Source organism: Phragmites australis, chromosome 13 (assembly GCF_958298935.1).
Source record: "Phragmites australis chromosome 13, lpPhrAust1.1, whole genome shotgun sequence".
Lineage (NCBI taxonomy): Eukaryota > Viridiplantae > Streptophyta > Magnoliopsida > Poales > Poaceae > Phragmites > Phragmites australis.
The window spans coordinates 24,219,993-24,230,861 of NC_084933.1; the positions used below are offsets into that span (position 1 = coordinate 24,219,993).

At 44.2% G+C, this 10,869-nt stretch overlaps 1 protein-coding gene and 1 pseudogene across 1 annotated transcript; both read left to right on the top strand.

Annotated features, from left to right (window-relative positions):
• Window positions 1-2,180: 2,180 nt before the first annotated feature.
• Window positions 2,181-3,687, top strand: LOC133889549 (probable transcription factor MYB58). Its single transcript, XM_062330028.1, has 3 exons — window positions 2,181-2,466; window positions 2,793-3,015; window positions 3,187-3,687. Exons 1-3 carry the CDS (start codon window positions 2,234-2,236, stop codon window positions 3,685-3,687), a joined length of 957 nt encoding a protein of 318 aa, XP_062186012.1. The 5' UTR covers window positions 2,181-2,233.
• Window positions 3,688-4,529: 842 nt separating this feature from the next.
• LOC133888957 (chaperone protein dnaJ A6-like) lies at window positions 4,530-10,869 on the top strand (annotated as a pseudogene).

Genomic DNA, 10,869 nt, shown 5'->3' on the forward strand with positions numbered 1-10,869 from the left:
AGCACCGGATCTAGCCGCCCTGATTGACGGGGGAAACTCAGCCACAGCTCACCGGTGTGTGGCCACTCCATTCTGCGTGTCTGCTACAAGGCAAGGTAAGAGACGACTTCGGGGCCATGACTACTGGCGCATGCACCAATATGGAGGAGAGGATGGTAGTGCCATCGCCTGCACGGAAGGCAATGAATAGGCCTCCGCCATCTTCGCCTTAATGCAACTCCCAACTCCATATCTGCAAAACGATGCCCGCGTGTCTCCTGTCTCCCTAGGTTGGCCATGGCATCGACATCCTCCCCATCAGCATCGGTGAGATATTCCCCTTCCCGTCTCTATGGATTTGGCAAATTCGTGCTCAGCTCTAAGCTTGGCCTACGTTGCAATTCTTGTTGAACTCATACTCTACTCTGGAGCCTAACATTCTTCTCTGCTTCTGTTGCCACGGCTGCAGCTTGGGGACTACCTACTACTGTGGGGGAGGAAGGAGTACCTACGCTACAATTTTCCGGATAAGTTTAAGTCGTTGTGTGATTGTAGGTGTCCAAAATCTTGAACGGCACCAGGTGATTTACCACTTGTAAGCGATGTTGGTCCATGGCTACCAAACTCCAGACAATGCCGCGTAGGAGGATGACTGCCCTGCTCTCATCTCGCTGCATGGGTAAGATTTCTCTGTTTCTCGCTGGAGCAGATTTAGTGGTCTAAAGGATAAATGATTTTTCAGATTTCATTTATAGGGTTTGATTGCATTAATTATGCATTTTCTTTTATGTATTTACTCCTGGGTTTAGGATGTATCTTAACGTGATTGCCACTTACGCATTAGATTTGTTTATTTTTCTATCAAAAATTTGAACTGATCAGGGTAGTTGTTTATATTTTCTTTACTTTTTCATGAAGCTATATGAATTATTGTTGTATGGAGCTGAAGCTGGAAGCTTTGCTTGAGTATCAGGCAATTTTGTGGATCAGATTTAGTGATGTGAGGGTTCAGTAAGCTCAGGTGAGAGCCAATGGCAATACTTGCATTACTTTCAAGATGCCAAGTTATATAGTTGTTCTTTGATTTACCACGGCAACTGGCACTTGAAAGATGAAAAGTGCTTCCAATTCCTCATGGTGAGAACTACGGTCTGTTATATGTTGGTTCCCAATGCTTTGTTACTCATGGATAATGCAAAACTATTTGTTCTTCATATAACATTGTGTTCAGTTTATCATCATAGGCTGATAAACCAAAGTGTCGAAAATGATTCACACATAAATTGTCAGTTCATCATTGTAGATTTCTCATTCTTTTGTTCATTGCCGCACCTAAATTTAGTGTGTCAAAAATGGAATACACATAAATAGTTAGCTTACCAAGTGACTTCGGTTTCGTTTCTAACTGTATCAAAAGATCTCTGTCAACTAACTTGACGTTGAAAAGTTCGCTAAACTTTGTTTTTGTTTTACTCATATCTGATAGCTTCAGGGTTAAAATTGAACTACTGAGTAGCATTTATTTGAGGGATCCTAATAGCAATTCATTTGAGGGGATCCTTTGGATGATATTTGTTTGCATGTATAGAATAGAAATAGAAATTAATGTCATGTTTGAGTTTGACAAAATATTGGAATGCTTCACATGTTTCATTTTTGCAAATTCAAATATTCGACATATGGTTAGTATGCAAAACATAATTATTTAAAAGAGATTATATATTTTTGTTGCAACGTACGAGCACCTAACTGTTCTGATATTCGTGTCTATATCTAGGTGACACTGCTGAAACCCGTCACTGCCTCTTTACAAAATCTTAAGTAATACTGTTTGAAACCCATCACTCGCCTCTACAAAATCTCTGACCAAATAGTAGACTGGAACGATCGCTGATTAGTGATCCAACGGGCAATGGAGCGAGCGAATTTTGCCGGCTCGCGGCAACAAAAGTTTTCTGGCATGATGTGTCGGGTTTAGACGTCGGCGAGACACAGAACATCCTCGGCCGCGGAAATCGGAGGTCGTGGGGGTGGGAGGAGCGGTTAACCACGCGGGTTCGTGCGCCCGCTCCTCACGCACGCCCCTCGCGAATCAAACCCGTCCGTCGGATCCCCGCCCAACGCTCACCGTCCGCGCCACGTGCGCCACTCCCCCCGGCTGCCCGGGCCCATAAGGAGCACGACGCGGCAGCGCTTTCCCGGAACACTTCTCCCGCAGGATCGCGTCGCGTTCTGCTCTGGGCTGGGGCAGGCAATGGCTCGAGCACCTGGCGGCGCTCGCCGGCGAGGCGGCAGGAGGGACGCGGCGGGAGGGGAGGTGGTGCGGAAGGGGCCCTGGATGGCGGAGGAGGACGAGGTGCTGCTGGAGCACGTGCGCACGCATGGGCCCCGGGACTGGAGCTTCATTCAATCCAAAGGCCTCCTGCCGCGCACCGGCAAATCCTGCCGCCTCCGCTGGGTCAACAAGCTCAGGCCCAACCTCAAGTCGTAAGCGCAAACCTTCTCTATGCGTTCGTTCGATTCGATCATCCTCGTCTCTGATATGTTTGCGTGCACTGGGAAGTCTGAACTGCATTTGCTATAGTATAATTGAAGTGATCCTAGTTAGAAATGCATCGAAGTGATGCTAGTGTTAGAGCTTGGCTTTCTCGAGTTGCCAAAATGGAACGAACGAACGCATAGAGAAGGATGATCCCGATTCATCCCTCGTCACCTATCCACTAGTGCAGAGCATTGCGCTGATTAATTTGCTGTCTCCTGTATATTGTGCACGGTTGATCATGATGGTGATGCAATCAACGTTTTTGCGACAGTGGCTGCAAGTTCTCCGCGGAGGAAGAGCGGGTGGTGCTGGAGTTGCAGGGGCAGTTCGGGAACAAGTGGGCGAGGATCGCCACCCACTTGCCGGGCAGGACGGACAACGACGTCAAGAATTTCTGGAGCACCCGCCAGAAGCGGCTCGCCAGGCTCCTTCGCGCGCCTCTCCCCGGCCGGTCCAGCAAGAGCAGCAGCGCCAAAGCGCCCGTCTCCGCCACGGTAAGCACTTGCAACTCACACGGCTCACTCCTTCAGTCTTTCTCTTCGCTACTCGCTGAAATGTTCAGAAAAATTATCATTTGCAGTTAGAATTCGTTGATTTCGGTGTAAAATTGTTTCTTTGCTCCGTATAAATTTAAGTTTCTTGATGGAATTTTGTGCTGTCGTCAGGGTCTGTGCCTGGACCAAGTTCCATTCGAGGGCAACTCCTCCAGTGGCCAATGTTGCGCAGCGACACCATTCATGGACGCCGAGAATGCTGCACTAGTCCCGCATGATCAGACAGGCTCTGTACTTCTCAGTTTCGAGGGACCACTACCACCGATCGCGCTGGCCACTGACAGCCACGCGTGTTCGTCAAACGCAGCCCCACTGCCACCAGAGCTACCGTTCGACCAGCCTCCGTACCCTCTGATCGGCTTCTCGGGGATGCCGGAAAGCTGCGACATGGCTCCCGGGTTCATCAGCGCCGCCGGTGCTATGGATGACCTCGTCTACCAGGAGCTACTTCCGATGATGCAGCCGGTTCCGATGATACTCCCGTTCTTCGGCACGGAGTGCTCGCACGGCGATGGCGTCAAGGCCGAGCCCCCGGACGCGCCTGCCGACTTCTTCGACGACCTTCCGGCGGACATGTTCGACTCTCTTGATCAGCTGCCCCCGCCATTGTAGCCGTCATGAAGGAATACTGAACTTTGAGATTGGCCTGCTTGATGGATGAGTGCCGTGGGTGGGATCATTCTTTTCTGGTTGTGCATTTGGGCTGCCTGTTCTGACGCAGCTGACCAGTACTAACGGCCGCTGAAAGTTGTACTCTTGTAGACTAGGTTGCAGCCTACTTACCGAACCTTGCAATGTTTCAGATTAGAGCTTTTGTTGGACATGGAAATTGACAATGTTTCTAAGTACTGATGCAGCAATTAAGGTGCATAAAACGTCTGTAAAATTCAGCACGTTGTAGTGTAAGAGATGCAAGAAAATCACTCCAGTCTGCGTGCAATTTGGGCCTGGTGTTGTCGTACTACTACTTCAGTCAGGAGATTCTGAATAAGAAAAGTTTCAAAGGAAGCAATGAAATGCGCCATTCATGAATGAATTGTTCATAAGTTGACAGGATTGACGTCCAATGGTTTACCAACGGATGTATGGCGGAACGTCTTACATGAGGCAGAACTGGATGTATCATATGGAATTTGTGTTCTTTTGCAAGACTACACTTTGTCAGTTTACTCTTGCATGTTGTGACTAACTTCAATTTCGTTAAATAAACTACGCAAACAAATAGTAATTAAAGCAGGGCGAGTTTCTGCGGTAATCCTTATATACTATCTTATATGTCTGTGTATCAAATATATCTTGTTTTAAATCTACAAGTTCTAAAAGTTGTCACTGCAGCAGATGGCCTCTTTGGGCGTCAGGGTTATTGGGCTTTTACTGTCTTCCTCTCCCTTCGTAGCCCACGAAAGCAAGAGCCTCTCGAAAGAAACTCAACAGGCCCATACCCCTTCAGCACTTCCCTCTCCTCACGACTCATCCCTGCTCCTGGCAGCCGGCGCAGCGACACTCTCTTCCCCGCCTCCGGTGCCCGGTAAGGCAGGGGTGGGCCGCTGCGAAGAGAGAGGGGGTGGGGGTGACAGGGGTCGCCGGGCACCGTCCGCCCCTGCCTGAGAGGCCTGCATCGTTCCTTGCCCGCCTGTATTCCGCCGGCACCGTAATACCCCGAGACAAATCTGAACCACCTATGTTCTCCACTAAACGGTCCGGATTACCTCGGTGCTTGATCAAGCACACGAACCGGCGATGATAGGGCAGGTGTGTATAAAGCTCCACGACCACAGACTCCGCAAACTCCCCCTCGCGTGGGTTGAGCGGTGTAGTGCTCCGCTGCGTCCTCCTCCTAGGTTCTACTGATTCAGGTACGATACCCAATCAAAAACCAATCTTTCACGGTTATGCTGTAATAAAGGTCGATTAGATCGCGGCTGCGCTTTTCCGCTGGAAAAATCGAGTGTTTTTTCACTTGATCTGTTCCGTTCTTGGCTGTTCTGTTAGCCTGTTCGGTTGTGTTTGGCGGAGAGGTGGAGAGTTTGGTTGGATTGGATTTCGGGGGTCGAGGATTTTTGGATGCTCTTGGGTTGCATGGAAAAACTATTTGATCCGTGGTGGTTGGGAGAGTACGGGTGATCAGATTTTCTTTCATATTAAGATTTTTCTTTTTTATTCAGACGATGTTTTAGAAATTTAGGGTGCTAAAGATGTTAGATTTGCTGTTGTTTGCGGTGAGGGAGAATTTGTTAGCTTACAATTTTGAGCTGTTGGTGGATGCGTAAAAATGGTTCACATTTGTGGAAACAGACATGTTGTGGCAGAGCATAAAATTGTCACCTTTTTAGTTCTATAATGTAATTAATTGTTTAAATTGGTAAACTTTAATTGTATCTTAAATTGATTTCACTTGGTTATCCCTTTTCCAGAAATACTGTCATATCTAGACATGTTCGGGCGTGTGCCAAGGAGGGGCAACAACACCAAGTACTACGAGGTGCTTGGCATCTCTAATACCGCGAGCCAGGATGAGCTCAAACAAGCATACCGGAAGGCTGCTATAAAAAACCACCCTGACAAGGGTGGAGACCCAGAAAAGGTTTGAGGATACATGGCGTTTACTTGCTTGAATTTGGATTGTTTAGTTCGTTTTGATGATCATTTAATGAAATGTACATTTTAAAGAACTATCGAAAGGTTATGAGGTGCTTAGTGACCCAGAAAAGAGAGAGATATATGGCAAATATGGGGAGGATGGTCTCAAGGAGGGAATGGGAGGAGGCGGTGATTTCCATAACCCGTTTGACATATTTGAGCAATTTTTGGGGGGTGGTGCCTTTGGAGGTAACATAAATTATTTATCTTAAGTTTCTCCATACCTTTTCCCCTGAATCTTTTTAATTACATAAGGCTTTATGGTTGAAAGGGAGTAACTCAAGAGTACGCAGACCGAAACGTGGTGAGGATGTGGTGCATTCTTTGAAGGTGTCTTTAGAAGATGTGTATAACGGGGCTACCAAGAAGGCAAGAAGTTATCGTTATCACGGAATGTTCTCTGCTCAAAGTGCAAGGGGTAAGTCTTTTGTAAGTTCCATCTTGCACTTTTTTCTCTGACCTGGAAGAGTCTTTTGAATTTTGGAATAAGTGGGCTGAATTAACATTACTAACTAATTTCTAATTACAAAAAAAAAACTCGACCACGGGGAGATGACATCCCTCTGGCTTTGTCTTAGAAGGGAAGCACCAAACTCTATATGGCTAGGAGACTCGCTGAAACTAGTTCTCAGGGAGGCACCCACAATTTGTGAGCACCTGGGTTCGAGCCCGGGTGGGTGGCCTCCTCAACAAGAGACTCTACTAACTGAGCTATCGCTCGGTTCTCAACTAATTTCTAATGTAGCCTTGTCTGTACTTACGACACCATCTAATTGAAAATTTGGCATGAAGAATGGAGAAAGAAGGGTCAATTATGGCTGTATGTGAATCTAAGACTTGTTCAGTTACAAGTTTGGTTGATCTACTGAGCATTTGAATTGCAGAAAACTGTATTCATTTGATTGATTCTGGCGGTAACAAGAGAAACTCCTAGAATATGATCACAAATGGTAAAGACATGATGTTTTGGGAATCTTGTGTCTTCAATTTCAATGGTAATATGGTTTCTGTTTGGCCTGAAAAAATTCCATTCATAGTGTGAGATGATATCATCACTTGCATAACAGGCTGCTGTTGTCATCTACTCATCTTGAATAGAGATTTTTAAAATACACACTTAGCTATGAAACAACTTGTATACATGTGCTAGGCTAATTATTGGCTTGTAGTTGTAGGATGATATAGGCAACCAAATGTTTTGGAGTCCTAGTTGGAATCTGCATTTTGTGATGCTAATATTCGTAAGTGTGTAGTGACTGTGCTCACATTTGCATCTTGATATGTTGAGTACTCCATGAATGCTTCTTATGGAACAGTGGATCCACATGATATGTATTGCATTCAAAAGGCAACCATATTATTCCAAATGCGATTATGTTGTCATCATCAAGTTTCCATGTGTTTAACTTGGTGACTTTGAAGTTTGTTTTGTGTTGTTAGACCGAAATATGAAAAATTGTTAGTTGTTTAGTACATATTAGAAGCCTTGCACCTTGTACTTCCTTCTGTCCTACTTCGATTGCAGTGGGAGCTCAATTGGTACTGACAAAAGATATAGAACATCGTCATGATCATGTTACAGTGAGAGGAATTTAAACAACACTCATGCTGCTAATTTTTTTTTGCCAATTATGTTTGGCTGTCTGCAGGCGCTTGAACCTATCAGTGTTTCATTGCTCCTATAAGTTAGTCTTATGTTGTTAAGTCCTAGGACATTTTTGGAACTATAAAGAGCCTTTAAGTACTAGCTCAATAGCAATGGTTCCCCAGTCCATCTGCGTGGTTTAGCTATTATAGGATGTGTCCTCTGACATTACTGTTGATAGTCAGGGCTAGAGGCTTAGCTGTCATATTTCAGATTTACCAATAATCATTGCATATGATTAGGATGTTTTGGTTGTTCTGATGTGTATGATTGCTCACTCTTGGCAGTTGAATCCAAGAACTGGTGTTTTACTCTTTCCGCATTTACCGATGCATTCATTTCTACTATTTACTAGTATTACATGTACCTGAGATGCGTGGGTTCTGACCAAATGTTTTGCACCTCTATCCTGGACAATCCTTTTAGCTTTTCACATCGTGTTAATTCCATATGGGTTGTTCCATTTCAGTCCATTCCTTGCAAGCCTTCCATGTCTCATGTAGCAATGAAGTCACTGGTGGCAACATGCTTGTGTCACCTGATAATTTTAGAGGGCACTATTTTTCTTCAGAAAGAATAGAGAACGGAATCCCTGCACAAAACCTCTGTGGAACTGCTTCCAGCTGCTATCCCTTACGCTAGTCCTCTATTTTTTAAGAAAAAATGAACTACTTTGTTGTTTAAACTTTATCTTCTGAAAAGAATAATGCAGACATCATTTTTGACAATTTCAAAGCAACTTCTAGACTGGTATATCAAGGATATATTGCAACAAAAAGGAAACATGTTGGGTCCCTATGTATTGAATTGTAAATGGATTGTTGTAATGTGTCGATCCTGATTCAAATGGAGATGTGCAAGTCTATGTTAAACAAATATGCAATAACTCGTCTATTTTTTTACTGCATTTATAAATACTAATCGAATGGACAGCCAAATTTGTTCTCCTAGTTTAAAAAGAAAGCAAGGCTGCTGCACCTAACCCAATCAAAATCCACCGGTATGCAGAACATCCCCATGGATTATTTAGAACCTATCATCCAACTCCAACTGACTTTCGTCTTTTGAGCCTCGTCAATTTCATAAATCCTAGTTAAGCTGGGATAATCCTCATTTTGTTGAATCGAGTTGTTCCCTGCCAGTTTGGTTTGTCCTTGTACAGTAATCCTATACTGGCAATACAAACTGGGGTTATACTGCACCCTTGGGTCAGAATCTAACCCACTTATGTCCTCCCCTGTAAACCATGAGACTAAGCCCATCCAAATTCCCCTGCCACTAATCCCTTCAAATCCACCTCAGACTAGTGGACTAACCCGCATATTTGGCCCATTTCAGCCTCAGTTTGTTAACCCTTTGGAATTGTATCTTGCTTTGTCATCATAATCAAATTCTCCTATGCTGTTATCCTACAGTAGGGTTTAATTCTCACCTTTTTGTTGCTTCTTTTCCCTACTTTCAGGGAAGGAACCAAGTCTGGGGCACCTGGAATATGATATCGTTATCATGGTCTAGGAATGAAGACTATAACTAGACAGATAGGATTAGGCATGATCCAACAGATGAACACTGTTTGTCTTGAATATAGAGGGTCAGGTATGCTACTCTTTTTCCATCTTTCCATTGACCATGTTGTATCTTTCTGCAAAATGCATTTTGCTTGAGCCTATCTTGTGATTGTAACCTTGTATCTTGATCAGGTGAAATCATAAGTGAACGGGATTAATGCCCAAGCTGCAGAGCTAACAAAGTTGTTCAAGAGAAAAAGGTTCTTGAGGTTCATATTGAGAAAGGAATGCAGCATGGACAAAAGATTGTGTTCCAGGGTGAAGCTGATGAAGCTGTGAGTTCATTTTGTTTTTTCTGTAGCGATAGAATGCATGCATATGCAGATACATACACATCCACCGAGCTATTCATGCGTTGTCCACTATTTAACTAACACTGCAATATGCCTTCCATGTTGCAGCCTGACACACTGACACTCAGACAGGAGATATTGTTTTTATCTTGCAAGTTAAAAACCACCCAAGATTTAAGCGGAAATACGATGATTTGTTCATTGAGCACGCAATCTCTCTGACTGAGGCTTTATGCGGCTTCCAATTCATTCTGACCCATCTTGACGGTAGGCAACTTCTAATCAAGTCCAATCCTGGCGAAATTATTAAACCAGGTATGTTCCCTCTTATGAACGGTTTCGTTTTTGGTTTTCCACCTCATAATTCTGCTTTTGTATCTAATTCTAATCGGTTAGACTTTTGGTAATGGTTTGACTTATAGATTTTGTTCAAAAAGGTCAACATAAGGCCATAAACGATGAGGGTATGCCACAGCATGGCTGGCCTTTCATGAAGGGCCGTCCCTTTGTGGAATTCAACGTTGAGTTTCCTGAAGCTGGCGCCCTCTCCCCTGAGCAATGCCGTGCGCTTGAGAAGATCGTACCACGGAAGTCCGGAGGCCAATTCTCAGACATGGAGCTGGATCAGTGCGAGAGACCATCATGCATGATGTTAGGGTAAATATTTGCGTGGAGGATAGTCAGGTGGTGTTGGCTGTTAGAGGAGAAATTAGATCATAAATTAAGATCAGAAGAGATTTAGAAGAAAGAGACTGAAAATTATATTGATTTCTTTTGCTTGACTATAATAGATATTGTGCCTTCCTTTATATATTAGTCGGTTATAACAATCTAAACTAATCATTCTCTAAGAGTAATTAATAGATCTTATCTTACTAGTTTAATATGATCCCAACAACTAACCTTATTTATAACCAGTTGCTATAGTACACGTGTACTACACAAATAGCGTTGCAGGAGCCCACATACTGTTACGTGTGCTACACAAATGTACTACACGTGTGCTACAGTACCTATGGTGCTACAGGAGACCACATACTGTTACGCAAACAGTATTTTCAGCATGTAACACATGATGCCAGCATAGAAGAGTAGATGAGGCGCAGGTGGTACCAGAGGCAGCAGGAAGCGTACGACGAAGACGAGGATGCTGCTGCTCCAAAGGTTCAGTGTGCTCACCAGTAAGAAGTAAGAACATGTGTCACGTTCTACCTCAAGTGGTAATACCTCCCACGCAGATTTAAGTAGTTCTTGATGTGTGTGAATTTTAAATAGCGTATGTGTCACTTCCATTGTCTGGGATCGATTCGTCTTATTGTCAGAGTCATCATATATTAATACAAGGGATGGCTTTCTTGGCCTTATACACAAACACAAGCGGTTGCCAGCTGGGTAATTATACTGGTCAAACTATCTACTATCTCTGCAAACATGGTGATGATCAGACTTAGGTAGGACTTCGGAGTGAGGGTTGCTAAATTTTACATTATGTTATCTTCGTTGCAATGGCAAGCTGGTGGGGCTTCTGCATGTCACTATTTGAGGAAGCTGAAACCAGAGTATGAAATACGGTGAAACGGTCAATAAACTCGAGGAGCAACCGGGTTTCATGGAAGAATCTGATTTTGTGATTCATTGCTGAGAAGCC

Excerpts from the sequence above, each read along its gene's own strand:
- LOC133889549 (XM_062330028.1), top strand. The coding sequence starts at position 2,234 with ATGGCTCGAGCACCTGGCGGCGCTCGCCGGCGAGGCGGCAGGAGGGAC. Across the intron at positions 2,467-2,792 it reads CTCAGGCCCAACCTCAAGTC|TGGCTGCAAGTTCTCCGCGG; the intron begins GTAAGCGCAAAC and ends TTTTTGCGACAG. Across the intron at positions 3,016-3,186 it reads AAGCGCCCGTCTCCGCCACG|GGTCTGTGCCTGGACCAAGT; the intron begins GTAAGCACTTGC and ends TGCTGTCGTCAG.